Source organism: Antechinus flavipes, chromosome 1, assembly GCF_016432865.1.
Source record: "Antechinus flavipes isolate AdamAnt ecotype Samford, QLD, Australia chromosome 1, AdamAnt_v2, whole genome shotgun sequence".
Taxonomy (NCBI): Eukaryota; Metazoa; Chordata; class Mammalia; order Dasyuromorphia; family Dasyuridae; genus Antechinus; species Antechinus flavipes.
The window spans coordinates 253,377,317-253,399,179 of NC_067398.1; the positions used below are offsets into that span (position 1 = coordinate 253,377,317).

Genomic DNA, 21,863 nt, shown 5'->3' on the forward strand with positions numbered 1-21,863 from the left:
TGTCTTTATCCTTAACAACTAAGACAATATTTATCATATCACAGATATTTTAAAATGCTCATTGAAATGAATCTTTTTCACCTCACTTATCTCCTTCATTGTTGATTTTACCTATTCTCTTGGCCCTTTTTTCCCTAGAGTATTGCAATAGACTCTTAATTGGCCTCCCTGTCGCCTATTTCCCATTTCAAATTCTTCTCTGTCACAGTTACCAAATGAATATTACTAAAACACAAGCTGATCATGTCAGTCTTTTGCCAAAAAAAATCATCAGGGGCTCCTTTTTAACCCTAGCTACACACACACACACACACACACACACACACACACACACACACACACAAATTCCTTAGTACAGCATTGAAAGCTATTTGGCTTTAAATTTGGCTAATATTTTAAAGGCTTTCTATGTAACAAGCTCTTTCCTACATTGCTGATCATGGGAATTCTGTTCTATAATATTCCCCAAATTTCATTTCACCTTTTCTTTCTTTTTCGCCTTCTTTTTCTGTATCACACAGGAGTATTCTCCATCCTCATCTCCAATTCTTAAGAGTCCCTAACTTCCTCCAACGCTTTGATCAGACACTATCTTCTAAGTCAAGGAGTCTTAACCTTTTATGTGTCATGAATCTCTTTATGGATCCATATAGATTATGTGAAAAACCTGTGGAATCATTTTCAGGATAATGTTTTGTTTTCATGCCCCCCCAAAAAAATTACAAAAGAAATTGTTTTTATACCAAAAAAAAAAAAATTACAAAAGAAATTGATTATATAGAAGTATACAACAAAATATATTTAAAAAATCAGTTCCTGAAATTGGAAATTAGTATGGCAGAAACTAGGCAATTGACCCACACTTAACACAGTATACCAAGATAAGGTCAAAATGGGTTCATGATCTAGGCATCAAGTACAAGATTATAAATAAATTAGAAGAACATAGGATAGTTTATCTCTCAGACCTGTGAAAGAGGAAGGAATTTATGACCAAAGAAGAACTAGAGATCACTATTGATCACAAAATTTAAAAAAATTTGATTATATCAAATTGAAAAGCTTTTGTACAAACAAAACTAATGCAGATAAGATTAGAAGGGAAACAATAAACTGGGAAAACATTTTTATAGTCAAAAGTTCTGATAAAAGCCTCATTTCCAAAACATATAGAGAATTGATTCTAATTTATAAGAAATCAAGTTGTTCTCCAATTGATAAATGGTCAAAGGATATGAACAGACAATTTTCAGATGAAGAAATAGAAACTATTTCTAGCCATATGAAAAGATGCTCCAAGTCATTTTTAATCAGAGGAATGCAAATTAAGACAACTCTGAGATACCACTACACACCTGTCAGATTGGCTAGGATGACAGGAAGATAATGCTGAAAGTTGGAGGGGATGTGGGAAAACGGGAACACTGATACATTGTTGGTAGAACTGTGAACCACTACATAGCATTTCCAATCCCTCTGTTTTTGTCCACCTGCATTTTTGATTTCCTTCACAGGCTAATTGTACACTATTTTGAAATCTGATTCTTCTTGTGCAGCAAAATAACTGTATGGACATGTATACATATATTGTATTTAACTTCTACTTTAACATATTTAACATGTATTGGTCAACCTGCCATCTGGGAGAGGGAGTGGGGGGAAAGAGGGGAAAAATTGGAACAAAAGGTTTTGCAACTATCAATGCTGAAAAATTACCCATGCATATATCTTGTAAAATGCGTATATCTTGTAAAATAAAAATCTTTATTTTTAAAAATCACTTCCTGGATCCCAGGTTAAAAACCCCTGTAAGTAAAGTTTTTCTTGATCCCCATACTCTTCTTCCTTTCTCCATATAGGTGTTGTTCTTTCCTTACTCAAATGACCTTCTACAGTATTCCTTTATCTGGGTGTGTTATGTATCTTCCCACATTAGAATGTAAGCTCCTTGAGGGGAAGGAACTTTTTTTTTAATGTACCTCTAGTGTCTACCTTGCATTCAGTTATTTGATAAATATTTATTAAGTAACTATTATGTAGTAGACATAGAGACAGCTGGATAGTGCCATAGCATACAGAGTGCCAAGACTGGAGTCAGTAAGACTCATCTTCCTGAGTTCAAATCTAGCTTCAGACAAAAGTTGTGTAACCTTGGGCAGATCACTTGATTCTGTTTGCTTCAGTTTCCTCATTTGTAAAATGAGCTGGAGGAGGAAATGGCAAACCTCTCCAGTGTCTTTGCCAAGAAAACCCCAAAAGGGATCACAAAATAACTGAACAACAACTATACTAGATGCTGTCAAACAGGCAATCACAACATCATGAGATTTACGTGATTACTAGGTTTAATTGCAAGAGAAATGAACATGTATGTGGAACCCAGAGTTCATCACAGCCCTAACAGAAGTTTACATATTTATGATAGCTGGACAAAAGAAGAAAAAGATACCAGGAAGGAGTGTTTCGTGGAAGAGAGAAAAGGTGCAGTAAAGAAGGCAAAAGGACAAAACCCCTCCTGAAGAGGTGACAAAAGCTGCTTTCTTTTCTCTTGGGAATATTAGACAATGAAAATAGGAAGGTCAGTTTATTTGCAAAGGACCCAGAAGTATTTTTCCAGCTTAGTACAGACTGGCCCATATCTGTCTTGTTACCTAAAGAATTCATAGGGAATCCAGCTTGGGTTGCAAACAACAAATTATGTCAACCGGGTGAGGGGAATGGGGAGGAGGGGTGGGACACAGGACAGGGCATGGGAATGGAGGGGTGGGTCTTCATCCTTAATCTGTCTTTCAGCTCTGAGTCCATGTTTTTGGAAAATATGGCAACTCAAAAATATAAGGTCAGGGGACCCTTTAATAGGCCTTAACAATACTGCTCTAATTTGGAATTAGGCTCAAAAAGTTATCAAACTGTGCATACCCTTTGACCCAGCAGTGTTACTACTGGGCTTATATCCCAAAGAGATACTAAAGGAGGGAAAGGGACACTTATGTGCAAAAATGTTTGTAGCAGCCCTGTTTGTAGTGGCCAGAAACTGGAAACTGAGTGGATGCCCATCAATTGGAGAATGGCTGAGTAAGTTATGGTAGATGAATGTTATGGAACATTATTGTTCTGCAAGAAATGACCAGCGGGAGGATTTCAGAAAGGCCTGGAGAGACTTACACGTACTGATGCTGAGTGAAATGAGCAGGACAGGCGATCGTTACAGATGGCACCAACAAGATTATACGATGATCACTTCTGAGGGACGTGGCTCTTCTCAATGAGAGGATTCAGGACAATTCCAATGATCTTGTGATGGAGAACGTCATCTGCACCCAGAGAGAGAACTGGGGGAACTGAGTGTGGATCACACCATAGTGTTTTCATCCTTTTTGTTGTTCACTTGTATTTTGTTTTCTTTCTCATTTCTTTTTCCTTTTTGATCTGATTTTTCTCGTGCAGCAAGATAGTTGTATAAATATGTTTATATATATTGAGTTTTACATATACTTTAACATATATATAGGATTACTCACCTCTAGAGGAACAGGTAGGGGAAAGGAGGGGAAAATTTGGAACATAAGGTTTTGCAAGTGTCAGTGTTGAAAAATTATCCATGCATATGTTTTGAAAATAAAAAGCTTTAATAAAAAAGAAAAGAAAAAGAACAATTCTGCTCTAAGAGTTAGAAAGGGGGAAAAAAGCAAACAATCCCTATACTAAAAGATCTCACAATCTAATGAGAGAAATAACATGCAAATATGCATGTAGTAGATAATGGGTAGATGTTTGTTGAATTAACTTGAATCTAGAAAAAAAATATTTTAAATTGTGGAAGGTATCAAGAATATTTAGCTTGGAGAAGAAAAGCCTGAAGGAGTAGAGTGAGGCAAAATATCTATCTTCAGATTTTCAAAAGGAGTGAAAGTGTGAAGAAGCATAGCTAGATGGCACATGAATAGTTTAGGCTTTGGAGGCTCAAAGATCTAAGTTCAAAATATGATCTTAGATACTTGCTAGCTGTGTGACTCTGGGCAAATCTTTTTACATAATTTTCCTCAATTGTAAAATAAATTGTTATAAAAACATCTATCTCACAGGATCATTTGTGAGGATCACATGAAATAATATTTGTAATGCCCCTGGCACATAGTAAGTACATATTAAAAAATTTCTTTCAGAAGGCAAAATTAGAACTAACTTGGAAGTTATAGGGAGATGGATTTAGAATCAGAAAGAAGAACATTCTGTCTTTAAGAGCTTCACAGAAATGGAAAGGGTTATTGTAGGAAGCTGCATGACCCTTACCAATGGAAATAATTCAAGCAGAGACTACTTGATCATCTTTGTGAGAATGTGCAAGGAAAGAATTCTTGCTCTGGGTGTCAGAGGTTAAGCTAGGTCATCTGTAAAATCATATGGTTTTTCTGCAGTGCTGTGCTGGATCCAGCTTATACTAGCTCAGGAGAGCCAATAGTTAAAATTTCAGTGCAAGATCTTATGCCTCCAAAAATCAACAAACTATAAATGAGGACTTGATTTTCTTTGTTAGATGATCATATAGAATTAATGATGGAGAAAATGTAAATAATGCAGATTAAATTTAAAAGTGACTTTGAGTACCTTTTTATTTTTTGAGATCAAGATATAACAATATACCAGTACTTTTTACCCTCCTTCCTTCCCTCTTTCCTTCCTTCTTTCTTCCTTCCTTCCCTACTTCTTTCCCTCCCTCCTTCCCTTCTTTCTTTCCTTCCTTTCTTTCTTCCTCCCTGAGAGCCAATTGTTAAATGTTTACCAGCACATCCCTGTTTCTATGGGTGACTTCTGGATTCAACTTCATTACTTTGTGGTCGCTTCTTTTGTCCTCTCTCCCTAATTAGACTGCAGCCTTCTTTAAAGTCAGGGATTATATCTCACATTTTTTCCCTGCAAATTTTACTATGAGACCTTGAACACAGATTCATTCTATTTGATTCTCCTAATGATAACAAAATTGATATAGAGGGAATGCTGATGCATAGAATAATCTAGAACTAGAGGGGATATTAAAGAGTCAAACTCCATCATTTTATAGAAGGGGAGACAGAGGCAGAGAGAGGTGAAATAACTTTCCCAAAGTCACATGAGTGGTAGTCAGAATTTGAACTCTGGTCCTTGGATTACACTGTGCTGCTCAGTTTTTTCTTTTTCTCCTCTTCTCTGTTCCTTCTCTGGCTTCAAGTCAATTCAAATCAATTCCTATCAATTAGATATCTATTATGTTAAACAACAACAACAAAAAAAAAAAACAAAAAACAAAACCCCTAAGCAGTCCTTGCCTCTCAAAAGAACTTATATTAAATATATATACAGAGATAAGTCATAGGAGGCAGTGTGGGGTAGTGGAAAGAGCAGAGTTATGGGAAATGAAGGCATTAGATTAGACAGTATCTAAGGTCCCATCTTTATCTATGATTCTATGAGCAAGTAAATAGACAATTTATGCACAGCAATAAGGAAGAGGTAGAACTGGTGGCTGCCACCATGAGAATGAAGATTGGCTTTGAACATAGAGCACTGGACTTGGATCCAGGAAGATCTGGATCCAAATCCTGCTGCAGACATTTACAAGTTGTGGGAGCCTGGGGCAAGTCAATTAACCTTTCTGTGCCTCAGTTTCCTCTTCTGTAAAATGGCAATGTTGGGCTAGATGGGTTCCTAAAGTCCCTCCCTATTTTAAATCTCTGCTTCCATGTGCTCCATGGTTCTTATGGACCATTGACTCCAATCTAGGGATGCTCAAGTTCTTGTTCCCTAAGAAGCCTTGTCTTATCCTTTTCCTCTACCCTCTGTCAAGACCATAGAGCAAGTCAATTCACCTCTCTGTGCCTCAGTTTCCTCCCCTATTAAAGTGGCAGTTTGGGTTAGATGGCTTTTTCAAGTCCCTCCCAGCTCTAAATCTGTGCTCTCATGTGCCCCATGGTTTTTGCCGGCCCTTGCCCCACATACAGGAAGTACTCCAGTTCTTGTTTCTTGAGGAGCCTCATCTTATCATCTCCCTCTACTCCCTGGAAGGACCTTGGAGCTCAGGTGCTTGTTCTTGGGGCTTCCGATATTCTGACCAGCAGCCCACCGCCGCTTCTCCTCCACCCCTCTCCACGGGCCCAGTCTCTGAGCAGAATTCGAATTCTGGCCAGCTGCGCTATTTGCCCATCACCCCGTGCGGTTGCCTTGGTCCTGTGCCCAGTTTGCTCTTGCCTGCCTATAAATAGTCAATTGTCTCTTCTGCAGAGAGCAGCGTGAGGCTGTGACACCCCAGCTGTCCTCTTCCCCAAGCTCCCCCGCCCCCACCCCGTCCCGTGACAAAGGCTGAACCCTGGGATGTGGAGGCAGGAGCCAGGAAGGGTGGTGGGGAAACAGAGCCGCTCAGAGCCGCTTTCCCCACCCCCCTCCCCAGCCCGGGTGCCCACTGAAAGGGAGGCCTCCAGCACTGATGTAATCCTTAGATGCAGTTAATGACAACACAGTTTCCTCTGTAAAATGAGGGGGCTGGACTTGTTCTGCTGGGCCCCCTAGGGCAGAACCAGAAGCGGTGGGTGGAAGCCCGAGAGAAAGGAGCCTCAAAGTGGGGAATGACTTCCCAGCCGGTAGAGCTGCCCAACTCTGCCTTTTACATGGAGAGCTTGGGGGTTCCAACCATCCGAGCTGTGAGAAAGTGAAAAGAGCATAGAATTTGGAGGCAGAGGTTCAAATTCTGCCCGCACCCACTTAAGCCTGCGTGACTGTGAGCAGTCGCTCCGCCTCTTGGAGCGTCAAGTCCCTCACCTGCAAAATGAGGGGTCTGCACGGGGTGACCTTGAGGATTCCCTCCAGCCCTGACAGTTCTATCAGAACCAAAGCGTCCCGGTGAAGGGGCTTGTCTGTTTCGGTACAGACTGGGTTACAAAAGGTAGAGTGGTTCCATGAAAAGAGACCAGGTGAGCTCCAGGCTTGAGTTCTGCCTTGAACACACACAAGATGAATCATATAACTGCTCAGAACTAGAGGCAATTTTTTGGGATAATGAGTGGTAGAGAAGGTGCTAAGCCTGCAATACGAAAATGAGTTTCCTCACTGAAGGTTCCTTACTAATGGCCAGCATATATTACATATGCATTATATGGGTATAGATATCATGCTTTTATATGGGTACATAATATGCTTTTTATATATGTATAATATATGCACGCGTAATATAGATATCCATTTTATGTGCATGTGTAATATATACATTATATATATACTTTATATAGGCATATAATTGCTTTTTATATGTGTATATGTTTTATAAATACATATGTAATATAGGTATACATAATATGCTTTATATATCATGCTTTATATAAGTATATGTATTTTTATATATGTATGTTTAGTATATCATATGTAATATATGCTTTTTAGATATACAATGTGCTTTTCATGTGTGCATGTGTAATCTTTTATATGTACATATGTAATATATACTTAATATGTAACATGTGTTTTATGTAGGCATGTCATGTGTTTTTTATACATGTATATATAATATGCTCTCTCTATAAAATATGTGTATGTAATGTGCATTATATAAATGTTTTATATGTATATAACATATATTATGCTTTATATATAATGTGTCATATATAATGTTTTATATGTGCATATGTAATATTGTATATATGCTTTATATATGTATATATAATATGCTTGATATAAGTATATAATACATCTTTCATATATGTATATATGTTTCATGGACATACAAATATACATGATTTATATAGGTATTTTATGTGTTTTTATATATATAATGTTTATATGTCTATGTGAGATATGCATACATAATATATTTTACATATGCATATAAATATATACTTTATGTAGACATATAATGTGCTTTATATATGTATATAAATATATACTTTACATAAGTATATAATGTGCTTTTTATATATTATATATGATACACATGCACATTCAATATATGTATACATAATATGCTTTTTATAGGGATATATCATATGCTTTTAATAGGTATATAATGTGCTTTTCTTGCATGTGTGTATATGTTTTATATATGCATGTGTGACATGTGTAAATACAATATGCTTTATATATGTATATAAAATATATACTTTACATAGGTATAGAATGTGCTTTTTATATATTACATTGATGTATATGCTTTATATGTGCACATATGTGTATATAATATATGTTATATATACAATGTTTGGTATGTATATATAATATATATATATATTTTAAAGGGCTTTATCAGATCAGAGTTCTTAATCTAGGTTCATGGATAGATTTCAGGGAGTCTGAACTTGGATTAGGAAAAAGTATCTCTTTATTTCAACATTATTTGTTTTCTTTGTAATCCTATGCATTATTTTGAGAATATGAGAGTATTCTATGTCTATGATATAGATAAACAAACTTATGAGAATAGCCTTCACCAAACAGCCATAGGAGTCCATGACACAAAAAACACTCAGACCTCTTGGATTAGGTATTTAAGATCTCTTCTAGTTTTAAAATTCTATGATTATCTAATATCTTCTCTGTACAGTGCACAGAGTGCCAAGCCTGGAGTCAGGAGGACTCATTATTATCTGCCTCAGACACTTACTAGCTATGTGACCCTGGACAAGTCACTTCACCCTGTTTGCCCTGGTTTATTCATCTGTAAAATGAAGAAGGAAAGGTACTCCTGTATCTTTGCCAAGAGACTACAAATGGAGTCATGAACAGTTGGACATGACTGGGAATGACTGAAAAAAAGCAACAAGATGCTCTGGGGATTTGAGACCTCATATCTTGGCTCTGGCTATTCTTTCAGTCTGCCCTATACCTATTTTCATCTAGGCTGGCACTAGTGGGTTAAATGACATACTCGAAACTGAAGACAGTCATTCTGATCCCATGACTCCTACTAGCTGGCCACTTTAACCAAGCCTCTTAATATCTTTGGCCTCCTCATCTGTCAGATAAGGATAATGAGGCCGACCGGTCTCACAGGGAGTCCCCAGTGAATGACTACAGAGAGCTTGGCAGCCCTTCACACACTGTGGTAATAAGCAGGGAGTCTTGCTGGGACATCACACTGAGCATCTCTGTCTGAACTCACCAAACAAGTCTGGTGCCCTGGAAAGGATAGGAAAGCTGGCCAGTGACCTCCCCAGCTAAGAGGAGGGACAAGAGCTTGAGATGCCCAAGGGGTTGGGAAACCTAGAAAGGGCACCAGGTCCTCTCCCTGCCTCATAGCAAGACTGTATGGTGGCAGACGTGGACCTTTCTCCTATGAGGAAAAACTGTGATGGGTGAATCCTTGGGCATGCAAGGACCAAAGCTTGGTGTCCTTCAAGGTAGAGGCCCATTGGAGCCCATGCCCCGGCTATGATAGAACCATTTACTTCTGATCCTGCCCAGCAGAGGCCCCTAGTCTCCCTGCCCCAGCTTTCCCCCCTCAACCCCAATTCAGTCCTACTGGCTAGCAGAACAAGGATAGGGTTGTTTTCCCTTCCCTGTCATCCTTCACTCTGATGAGCACTCAGAAATGTAAATACATTCCGACTCTGGTTTCCAAACTCTGGTTCAGAAGGCTGCTGCTAAAAATAGCAGCTCAAAACCAGCAGCATCTTCAATCACCCTCATTGATTTGCCTTCCCTTCCAAGCTGGCCTGGACCAGCCCAGGGCTTGAAGCCAAGAATGCTGCTTTCTCTCTATTCTGTGTTGCGGAAGAAAGAAGAGGAGGGGTGGGAATGGGGAAATAATCTGGGCTGGGAGACTTGATCCTCTTGGCTGCTCTCCCCCAAGACTCACCCTGTTTACCCCCTCTAGATTAAGGGACTCCTACTCTGGGTAGGCAGTGGTAGAGAATAGAGAGTAGAGTCAGGAAGATTTGTGCTCCTGAGTCAAATCTAGTCCTGGACAAGTCACTTTATTCTGTTTGCCTCTGTTTCCTCATCTGTAAAATGAGCTGAAGAAAGAAATGATAAACTGCTCCAGTATCTCTGCCAATAAAACCTTAAATGAAAGTCTGATATAACTGAAAAATTACTTAGCACCCCTACCTCTGGATTTATTTACCCTTCAGGAGTGGGCAGGAGAATAATATAGGAAATGAAAACTAGTTCTGTCTTGTAAGGAGAATAACATCATTCCATTTCCTATTGAGAGAACTTCAACATTTCAATTTAAAAAAAAAATGCACCATCCAAGTAGAGTGCTTGGTTAGATATCATTTCTTTTGAAAAAGAATCTTTCCATCTTAGTCAATCACAAGTAAGATTGTCATGACTGGACAAATATGATCAGCATAATAGGATGATGCACCAGAAGAATCAGTCCAATCTCGGGCTACGTTAATAGTACTGTCTTAGTCAAAAGGAGGGATAGTCTACCATGCTGTTCTCAGTCCTTATCAGTTTTTATTCGGGGTATAATGTTCAGTTCAGTTTTAGGCAACACATTTTAAGAGAAACATCAATGGGCAGAGGAAGACAAATCTTAGTGAGGGATCTTGAAACTGTATCATATAAGAAATGAGTGAAAGAGTGAGCCTGGAAAAGGGAAGATTAGAGTGAAGGATATGAAACTTGTTTTCATCTATTTGAAGAACTGCTATGAGAAAGAAGGATTAGACTTAGCTGTTTTTGCCCCAGAGGACAAGATTAGGATCAATGGGGTATTACAGTTGCAAGGAATCAGATTTTGGATCAATAAAAGGAATTAAGCCCTAAAAATAAGAGCTAGGTAGCACATTGAGCCAGAAGTCAGAAAGATATGAGTTTGAATTTTACCTCAAATGCTTAACTAGGTGGGTCTCTGAGTAAGTCATTTAACCTTCTCTCCATCTCAGTTTCCTCTTCTGTAAATGTGGATAATAGTACACCCCCCGCCCCCCAAATTGCTGTGAGGGTCAAATGAAATAAATATTTGTACAGTACTGTAAAAGTATTAAAGCTCTTTAGGGATGCTATTATTATTAAGCTGTCAATGCTATCCTCAACTGTAAAATGGGGATAATGACGGCACCAACCCTCCCAGGTTGTGGTAAGGATAACATATTTGTAAGATGCTTTGCAAGCATCAAAGTGCTATATGTAAACTGGTTATTATTATCAGAGCTGTTGATATTGGGCTACTCAAGAAAGAGTGTTCCCTGTTACTAGGAAGGTCCAAAATCCAGATATGTGCCTCAGAGGACATAGCTCAGAGAATGGATTTTTGCACTTGGGGGGAAGATCAGATAATATGGTTTCTCACACCCCTTTAAAAAACACATAGCTAACATTATATGACATTTTAAGATTTACCACACAATTTATATCTCTTCCTTCACTTTAAGTCTAGAATGCTTTGAAGTAACATGAAACAAGGCTTAGACTAGTATTGGGAAGCTGGACATACATATTCCTCTCTCTATAAGAAAGTTCATTCCAAGGTGATCAGATTAAACTTCCTAAAACAATTCTTTCTCCATATCCTCTCCCTGTTCAAGAACTTACAAAAACAGCTACTTTTAGTATCATCCTGATTCCTCTACTTGTCATTCAAAACTCTAATAATGGAGACCCCACCTACCTATCTTAATTTTATCTCTTGTTACTCCCCAATACAAACTTCATTCAAAGTCAATAGGACTATATACATTTGTTTGAATCATTTTTTCCCCCATCTCCAGATTTTTGTTTATGTTATTCCCTCTGCTGGGAATGCCTTCCCTCACTTCTCCCACCTATTCAAAACTTCCCCATCCTTCAGATTTACTTCGTCCCATAATCTTTCTCTGGTTCCCTAGGCCTGTAAATCTATCATTTATCTGCTGTCTTAGAAACTGCTAAGGCATCATTTGTCTTGTACTTTGTGACTTGGTGGAGCCTGCCAGAGATTGCTGTGTCCTCCTGGCATGGCCTTCAATGATAGCTAACATTTATACACTGCCATTATTTATTTATATTTATATAGCTAACATTTATATGCCAGACACTGTGATAAGCCAATTATTAGCTCATTGATCCTCACAACAACCCTGGAAAGGTTTTAGAGATAAGGAAACAGAGGTAAACACAGGTTAAATGACTTATCCGGAATCACATGGTTAGGAAATATCTGAGACTGAATCTGAAGTTGGGTCTTTCTGATTCTGTGCACAGGATGCACCATCTAGAAGATCATCTCATTAGAGTAAAGCATCAGAGGAGGACTCCAGTGGAGGAATATGTATAATGAAGTTGGCTACTTGTCCAATGTGTTAATACAAGAGTTATTGCCTGCAACAGAGAACTTCTGAGTTCCCTCCCAATTCTGAGATTCTGCAGTGTTTTCTGTCTTGCTCCCTTGTCTTTCCAGCTGGACTGCAAACTCCCCAGGGGAAGCAACCATCCCTTGTGCTTCTCCTCCTGCCCACATTGCCTTTCCACAGAGTAAGTGTTTAGGATCATAAGAGAAAAACTTATAGGCACATAGGAATATAATGGGATCAGAGATTTCGAGTTGGAAGGGACCTTAGAGGCCATCCGGTCCAACTTTTCTTTTTTATCAATGATAAAACTGAGACCTGGAGGGCGATTGTCATCCAAGTTCACACAGGGACCTGACTGGTTGAACAGCTTTACAGGCAAGTGACAGGGCCAAAAGGGACACAGGGGAAAGGGCATTGGTTCTCAAGTCAGAGGATGTGACTATTTAATACCTGTGTGAAATGAATCGAGCTGGTTAACCTTCCTGGGTCAGACTAGTTCCAATTCTAATCTATGATTCTATGACCTGTGGTAGCTGGTACATGAAATGTCTTTCCCAGAGAAGGAGGGCTTTCATATCATCTTCCAAAATATTTCCCTGACTTTTCTCCTGGGAGGGGATTTATTCATTTTGCTGTGCCAGTGACTGATAATAAGGCTTGATGGAGAGAACAGGAGGGTGCAAAGCATCTTAGTGTTTCACTCCATGCTTCCCCTCACTTGGAGAGAGGGAGATAGAAACAGCCTCATCACTGTTAATTCTGGCTTTTCCTCCTTCTTATTCAAGCACTCCATAGCCCCTCCAACTTCTTTCCAAATCACTTTTTCTCTATAGAGAAAAAGTGTTCGATATTCTGGACATTCTAGTTCTAATTAATAATTTAGTTATCCACCGGATAGCATAAGGAGGTGTGGGCAGGGGTGGAAGGGTAGCGATGGGCATATATTTTGGGGAATCAATCTGGGAAATAAGTGCCACTCTAACCTTTTCCCATAAGAAGCTATTCATAAGCTAGCTGTTCATTTGCTGAACTTAGAGTCCATAAAACTTGGATTCAAATCTGACCTCAGAAACCACCATGTGATTCTGGGCAAGGCTCTTTCTTTACACCTCTGATTCCCAGAGGCATGGAAATTGGGGATTCTGAGGAAGGGCTTTCCCTGAAGTATTTCCTTTGGAGAAACTCTCTTGGGCTCCAAGCCATGGGGAGGTGCGAGGAGAGGGTTTACTTGGTGCTGATCTAAGTTATAATGTATTTAGATATTGATGTTGTTTGTCATGCCCAACTCTTCATGATTTCCATTTGGGGTTTTCTTGGCAAAGATAATGGAGCAGTTTGTCATTTCCTTCTTCAGGTCATTTGACAGATGAGGAAACTGAGGCATACAGGGTTATGTGACTTGCCCAGGATCATACAGCTAGTAAATGTCTGAGACCAGATTTGAACTCAGGTCCTGAATTAGTATAGAAAATATCATCCAGAGAGTTCTCCATATCAATGAAATCACAGGTCTAGTCTCTATCTGTATAATATGTATAATGTGTTTGTATACCAACACATAGCACATATAGACATGCAAGTATGCATCTATACATACATATGCATTCTTTTCTATCATCTATGTGTCTTTTTTAATACAATAAATTATCTAATTCTGATAAAATATTTCTTTCTTGTAGAATACTTCCCAGGTGGCACAGTAGGACAAAGAGTCTGGAAGACTGAGTTCAAATATGACCCAGATACCGGCTGGCTGTGTGACATGGGGTAAGTCATTTGATTTTTATTTACCTCAGTTTCTTAGTCTGGAAAATGGGGATACAAGTTCATACTTCCCAGGGTCGTGGTGAGGATGAATCGATATGATAAATGATTAGGTGTTTTGCAAATCTTAAAGTGCTAGGTATACAAATGCTAACTATTGTCTGTCTGTAGAGTGCTTTCCTCCACTGTCTTTTGCCTCTGCTACCTATTACCCGTAGCAAGTCATTGCTATTTTTGAGCAAATCATTTTCTCCTCCTCTGATCACATTTGATCTTCAGGGCTCTTTCCAGCTCTAAATTGTGTGATCCTTTCCCCTCTGCAACCACGTTGCTTGTTGCCGTTTTATGATTTGTGTTGTGTAGGAGGATTTCAGCTGGCTAGTTACTGTAGCGTGTGAAGGAGAGAAGCTACATTGTAGGAATTAGTTTGATATCCTGGGTCTAGAGTTAGCAGATCCAGGTCTAAAACATACCCCGATGCTTTCTATCCCGGAGATCTGGGGCAAAGCATAACTTCCCTGGGCTTCGTTTCCTCATCTGTAAAAGGAGGGAACTGGCCTTTCCAGCTCGAGATCTGGTAATCTATGACGAGCTTCAGACTCCAGCAGAGAGAGGATACACATAGGATAGATTTGAGGAAACTGTGGGGGAGGGGAAGGAAGGATGGATAGGGGTGGTAGTTACCAGCTGGAGCCTGCTCATACCTGCAGATTGACTCACTAAATTTTCAGTATGAGCATTTACACCTCTGTCAGCAAACACTACAAATCGGGGGTTGATTTATTATTTCATTGATTTTTTTAAACTTAAGAAAGTGATGGGAAAAGTGTTAATGATGTGAATTAAACTTAAAAGCTTGTCATAAATACTGTTGTCATCTGCCCTCTTATTCCCTCTGCCCAACCTGCTTGTTAAACAAAAGAGACCCTGGGAAGAAAGGTAACCAAGTTCCTGATCTTTAAGGAGATTTGAGGGTGAAAGACTGTGGCTAAATATTTCAGCAGCTCAACTTTCTCCAGCTTGAGGCCCCTTGATAAGGAGTGAGAAGAGAATTGGACTTCAAGTGGCTTCTTAGATCATCTGCACTAGTTGCCCAGGCAGCTGGGGGTCCCTGGGGATGCTAGCTGCTAGCATAGTGGTTGGGAAGATTGCAAGGAATGATTTTCCATTACTACTTCTACCTAAACCCTTATCTCCTGGAGTCCTGTCCTGAAATAAATCCATCTCTTTTACATAGATACATATGTGGATGTTGCCTCCCCTGGATGTAAACTTCTTGAAAGCAGAGACTGTTTCACTCATCTTTATATTCCCAGTCCTAGGTCTGGCAGGTATACAGGTGGTACTTAATACTTATTTATTGCATAGGACTCTCCCTTTCCTCTCCCCCACCATTTTCTCCATTCTCAATACCTTCTGCTAATTCACATCTTCCTACTGGCCATGGGGCCACCGGCAGAAGTTTGGCTTCTCAGTGTCTATATGTGGATGGATACTGAAGAGGGTCATGTTAATGCTAATTTGTAGATTGAGTCAGCTGGGAGATCTTTTTCCTTTTGGAGGCTAAGACCTGGTGGATCCCTTCCAAACCCCGAACACATCCTGTGTTTGTGCTTGCCTCCACTGGTTGGACTCAAAGTTCTGAATCCTGAAGGACCAGACACCCGAGTGTGTTTCTCCAAGGGATCTAGGTATTCTGCAGATCTTTTAGATGACATCTTCCAATGAGGATAATGCTACACTGAAGGGCCTGATACCTTCTACTAGTGAGGTGAGCCAAAGAGACTCAGAAGAGGAGCTTTTTTTATCTTTTCCTTTTCACCTCCTCTTCCTTTTGAGTTAGGCTGATGATTCTTTGTGTATTGTCATATAATAGTTTTGGACTTTGAAGGAGAAGACCAAGGTTTACATTCTTTCTCTGGAGTATGCAGACCTGGAAGACAAATATTCATCTTGTTGCCCACTTTTCCCTTTCTGCATAGTGTTGCCCCCGTTATAATTTCCTCCTTGAGAGCAGGGATGGTCTTTTGTGAGTGTATTTGTCTGAGTGCTTAGTATGGTGCATGGCTCACAACAAATATTTATCTGTCTCAAACAGACACACATGACCCTGCTTGACCTTGTACCCAGAGATATTCAGGGAAGCTCTTCAGGTCTATCCTTCTAAAATGCCTTCGGGGTAGTGTTACCTGGAGGTGGGAGAATGGATAGCTTAGATGATAGCTAACAGATCAAAACTAAGAGAGGAGTCTTGGTGAAAGTAATGCAAATTAAGCAAGGCTCCAGCTCCTTCTAGGGCTCCTTGCAATACCTTCCTTAGCAGAACAGATTCAGGTTCCAACAGGACTCAGAAATCTGGATTCAAATCTTATTTCCACCTCTGTGTGATTTTTGCAGCCCCAAAATAAATAAAATGGTGTTTTGGAAAATGGAGTTTTCTTATTGGTAATAGATTAGATAGACCAGGGCTTCTTAAAACTCTTCCCACTCATAACCCCTTTTCTCCCAAGAAATTTTTACATGACCCTGGGTGTACAGGTATATAAAGTTGATACACAAATCAAACATTTATTGATAATCATAACTTCACGGCCCCACATTCAGTTACAAGATGTACATGGGGTCACGAATCACAGTTTAAGAAGCTGACAGTAGATGACCTCTAATGTCTCTTGCAGTCCAAAGTGATCTTTAAAGTGCTATTGGAGCGAGTCAGGGTGGAGATGGGGATACAGTAAGCTGCCATCCCGCTCTCCCCTTCCTCTTCCCTGTCACCAGAGCTGTTATCAGCTTGGGGCATCTGGAGGTGCTGCCTCCTTGGGAAATGCCCAAACCTTACATGGGGCTTCCAATTGACCCCCTGCTCATTTCTAGGGCCTCATCAGAACAGAATTTTCTGCTGGTCACTCCCCTGATCTTTGCTATCATCATCCAAGTTAGGCAGGTTCTAGAGGTGAGGAGACTGTAGCCAGTGAGGGATTCCCAGGCATTTTTAGGGGTAGAGATGAAGGTAAGGCAGGGTTCTTAACTGATTAACACTCCTTCCCTCTGGCATTGGCCTAGCTTAGGCTCTTTCAGTCCAGAGGTAAAGAATTCTGGCAAGGGCCAGCATATCAGCCCCTCCTCCAATTGCCCATTCTCTGACACGCCCTCCCCCAACAGACTCCTTTCTCTCTGGCTTTCACACCCATTCCTTCTCACACCAGTCCTCGCCCACCACATTCACACTCATGCCTTCACTTACTTTCCATCTCACATCTCTAGACCTCACACTCACTCACATTCTGAAGTATATTCTCTCAAAAATCACACGGACATTCTCCTGCCTGATTTTCCCTGCTCTTACCCCACATCATACATTTCCTCACCCACACACAGATTCTCTCACGTTCCCTAAAACGAAAAGGAAGAAAACTCTGGCTCATTTCCATTTCCCATCACCAACCTCACCCCCAAATAATGAACCCCCACCCTTTCCCCAACAAATAGGAAAAAAAAGACCTTTTTCTAAAATCCATGATTAAAACCTGGTACAAACAGGTAGGTTTTCTGTGTGTTTTTTTTTTTTTTAAGTAGATGTACTTTTTCTCTTTCATGTTTTACAGCAAACATTGCAAATATAGAAATTTTTTTTCTCTGTACAATAGAACAACTACAGATTACAATGTGGGGTAGGGTTAGGCCAAACAGGAGCTAGGGCTGGCTTCTAGCCACAAGCTCTTGGCCCTGGCCATGCCCTCCTCCCTCCCCCAAAATGCCAACAGATGCTACTTCTCAGCTGACCTCAGAGTCCCACCTGAAAGATTCCCTACCCCCTTCACTTGAGGCCCTCCCCAAACATCTGCTGCTATGCCAGGCTTCCCATCCTCCTTTCCTATTTGTTTTTCCCATTTGGTTGACTCTGGGAGAGGGAGGAGGAGAACAATGGAGACAGACTGGACACAGAGAATCCACAAAAAAACCACAGACTGAGAAATCATGCGATGCAACAGCAGACTGGCCAGATCGTGAACCTCTCCCCCTCGCACTCACTATTTTTATATCTTTTTTAAAGTACTTTTTTTTTCTTTAAAAAAAAAGAGAAAATGAAAGCTTCCCACCCACCCCACCCCTGAGCCACAGTTTTCTGAAGTCCCTTGTGTATGTGTGTATGTATGTCATGTGTGTGCATGTTCAGGTTCGGTGCGATACTCCCAAGGTGAGATCATCTCTGGATATATTATGTTACCATCCATCATATTTTCTTTATTTTGTTGTTCTTGCTGTCTCAATCACCCCTCCCCTCCCTTCTCCTACCACCCGTTGGGGATCAGGGTGTTGGGGGAAATGAGGGGGCATGATCCTTTTTTTAAAATTGTGTGTATGTGTGTATGTGTTTTGTTTTTAAAGACAGTCTCTGGGTTAAAAATAGCTGCTGTGGATTTCGGTTCCTTTTGGTCCAATGAGCATCACGAGTTTTAGAAGGCAGAGGGGAGGCTAGAGGAAGGGGAAAGGGAGGAGTGTGGGGAGGACAGAGGAGGCCTCAGGACTTGTGCTGTGCGGACACACCCTTCCAGTAGTCTAAGATGTCATGGAGATCCTCATCTTTGGCAAACTGGACCTTTTTGCGCAGGGCGTGGCCGGCCGCCATGTATTCCTCCTCATCTTTATGGCGCTTACGGTTCAGTTTGAAGCGCTCCCAGATGCTCTGAGAGGGTTTGCAGGTGTACTCGGGGCTGGAGGAGTAACTCAGGTTGTGGTACTGGGGAGAGAGCTGGGAGTAGGCCAGGTCCCGGGGACGGGGTCTGGTCAGAGGTTCCAGGATGGAAGGCTTGCGGCCGCCCAGGCTGTCGTGGGGAGGCGCTTGCTCCCCCTGGTGAGAGCCCGGGTACGAGTGGCGATGCTCGCCGTACTGCCGGATCTTCTCGGCCTCGGCCCGGAGGATGGCGGCCGCCGGTGTCACAGTGAGGATGGTGTCGGCGGTGGGCGATGTCTTCTCGATGTACTTCGCCTCCGACTTGTGGGCGGCGGAGCCCTCGGAGCGGAAGGAGCGGGGGCTGCGGACGGAGCCGCTGGATGATGTGCTGGAGCGCTTGGGGGGGCCCTCCATGCTGTGGTGCCTCTGCAGGGGGTGGCTGTAGCTGTCCTTGTACACGGGGGACAGGAATCCATGCTTGCTGGGAATCTGTTCCGACAGGAGAACTAACTGGGGCTCAGCCGTGGACACCGCTCCAGACTTGACTCCCTGGAAGGAGGTAGACTCGGACTTGAGGGCATCGATGCAGTTGTTGATGATCTGGTTGACCTTGTCCACCTCCTTGGCGATGGTGGAGATCTCAGCCACCGAACTCTGACTGTCCGGCGCCAGGGCCAGCTCACAGTCTCGCCTCTCCTGCTGCTCTCCCGTCCGAACTTCCATGTAGTTGCCCTTAGTGGTCTTGGGGGTCTCGCTGCTTTCTATGAGCTTGTACTGCTCCACCTCTCCCGCAGAGGGAAGGTAGGGAATGCGTGTCACGGCCTCGCCCCCGAGCATGGGCCCCTGGGACAGCTGGGCAATGCCCGGCGTCTCCAGCTCGGGCCCATACTTGAGCTCGATGATGGTCTTCTTCATGCCCCCTGCTGTCTTCTTGTGCTTCTCCTCCTGCTGCCTCCGCTTCCGCAGGCAGTAGTAGACGGCTCCGAGAACGATCACCATGCCGAAGAGGCAGCCGAGGATGGTCATGATGTAGTGGGTGGCGGTGGAGGAGCTGGGCACGGGCCCCGGCGAGGGCGGGGGCTTCGTGGGGCAGATGGTGAGGCAGGTGTGGTTGTAGCGCAGCGGGTGCCCCAGGGAGACCACGCAGTAGGTGTAGTTGGTGTGGGTGATGAGGTTGGACAGCTCGATCTCCTCCCTCTCTTTGTGCAGGTTGGTGATGTCCGAGGAGAAGCCGTTTTCAAACTGCGCCAGGACGTACATCTTCCTGAAGGGGGAGGGCAGCTGCACGCCGAGCGTGGCCGAGTTGTGGGTCAGGTGCTTGACCCAGATGTTGGGCCGCATCTCGGACTTGGTGGCGGGGGTGTGGAAGGCCACCAGGGGCGTGGTGCCGTCGCCCGAGAAGCAGTCGTCCTCGGCGCAGGGGCCCTCCGGGGGCGGGGTCGTGGGCGGGTAGCGGGCGGGGACGAAGCGGGACCCCACGGTGTAGGAGCCGTCGGTGCAGAGGCTGGACAGCATGCTCAGCGCGTTCCGGTAGCTGGTCCGGCCTTGGCCCAGCAGGAAGTAGCCGGAGTAGTCGGGCGGCGACTCGCACTGCATCCGGTCGTAGGTGCGTGTCATGTTGGTGAAGTCCGCCAGCCATTTCAGGAAGCCCAGCAGCTCGCAGGAGCAGTAGAAGGGGTTGCTGTAGAGCTCGCAGATGGAGAGCTTGGTCAGCCCCGTGAAGGTGCCGCTGTCCAGTCGCTGGATGCGGTTCATGGACAAGTCAATGTTCATGATGTTAGGGCACTCCCAGAAGGCAGTGGGGGTGACCGTCTCGATGAGATTGGCCTGGAGGTAGAGGTACTCCAGCTTGCTCAGGCCACGCAGAATGCCCTCGGTGAGGTTCCGCAGGCGGTTGTAGCCCAGCTGTAGCACCTGCAGGTTGAACTGACCCGAGAAGGCCCCGTCCTCGATGTAGGTGATTTCATTCTTGGTCAAATTGAGGTACGTCAGGTTCCCAAATCGGCTGAGGGAGGCGTACTGAACGCTCTTGATCTTGTTCTCGTTGAGCCTCAGGTCCACTATGGTGTTGTTGATCTGCTGGGGGATGGATTCGTAAGGGGGCTGGTTCTGGCTACAGATGGCCAGCCACACGAAGCCCTTGTCGCCTTCGATGAGCCAGCAGTCGGCCTGCACCAGCCCACCGGCGTACAGGAGGGACGCGGCCGCCACACACACGCACAGCACCCCCCACCTGCAACCTGCCATCTGGAAGCGCCACCCCCAGGCCGATTCCCAGTGAGGCTGCTAGAAAGAGGGAAGAGCTGGGGAGGGGGGGTCCGCAGCTGGGAGGAGCTCTGAATTTAAATGGCCACGTCCTGCATGGTCCCAAGGCGGACAAGGCGTGGTAAGGGGCAAGAGAAGTGTGGCTCTCTGTCCAACCTGTGGGAACAGGGGGTGGGCAGAAGCCAGGGGAGGGGGGAGAGGTGGGAAGCTCAGGGATGTCCTGTCCCTTCGGGCATGGTCTCAGACTGGGCTGAGGACGGCAGGGCTCGGTGGGGAAGGAAGTCTTCAGTTATTTTGTACCACTTCTTGTCTTCCTGCTGATGCCCATGTTCAACTCAGCTTGAACTTCTTCCTCCATCTGCCTAGCTTCCTGGCTCTCCCCCCTCAGCTCTTCTTTGTGTCAGTTGCTTCTCCTGAAATAGAGAATAGGCAGAATTACACGTCTGTTAATCAGCCGTCCGATGAGTATTTTTTTTTTCTTTGAATGTCTACTGAGAACTCAGTTCTGTGTTAAGTGCTGGTAGGTAGACAGATAAACAATGGTCACATTCCCTACCCTCAAAAGGATCACAGAATTAAAAGTAGAAGAAATCTTAGAGGCCGCCAGATTTACAGAGGAGGAAACTGAGGCAGAGATTAAGAACTTTGCCCAGAGTCACACAGCTACTAAATATGTGAGGCAGAATTTGACTCACTTTGTATCCCCCAATTACAGATCCAATGCCTTACCCACTGGGGAGAAAAGTCATACATAAATAGAAAACACATCATAGTGTAAGTTGTTTTGTAATGTTAAATGAGTGTGGTATGGATAGAAAGTGTTGTAAAGTTAGAAGACAGAGGGATCATTTTGAGGTGAAGCAGTCAAGGAAGGGGACTTGAAAGAGGCAAAAGGCACAGAGAGGGATTGAGGTGGG

At 42.9% G+C, this 21,863-nt stretch overlaps 1 protein-coding gene across 3 annotated transcripts in view; it reads right to left on the reverse strand.

Annotated features, from left to right (window-relative positions):
- Positions 1-17,547: 17,547 nt before the first annotated feature.
- Positions 17,548-21,863, reverse strand: part of ELFN1 (extracellular leucine rich repeat and fibronectin type III domain containing 1) — a 202,020-nt gene continuing 197,704 nt past the window's right edge. For all 3 annotated transcript variants that reach the window (XM_052000188.1, XM_052000170.1, XM_052000178.1), the window contains one exon: positions 17,548-21,359. In XM_052000188.1, the coding sequence (XP_051856148.1) occupies positions 18,529-20,928 (2,400 nt within the window). In that variant the 5' untranslated portion in view covers positions 20,929-21,359 and the 3' untranslated portion in view covers positions 17,548-18,528. The remainder of the gene's footprint in view (positions 21,360-21,863) is intronic.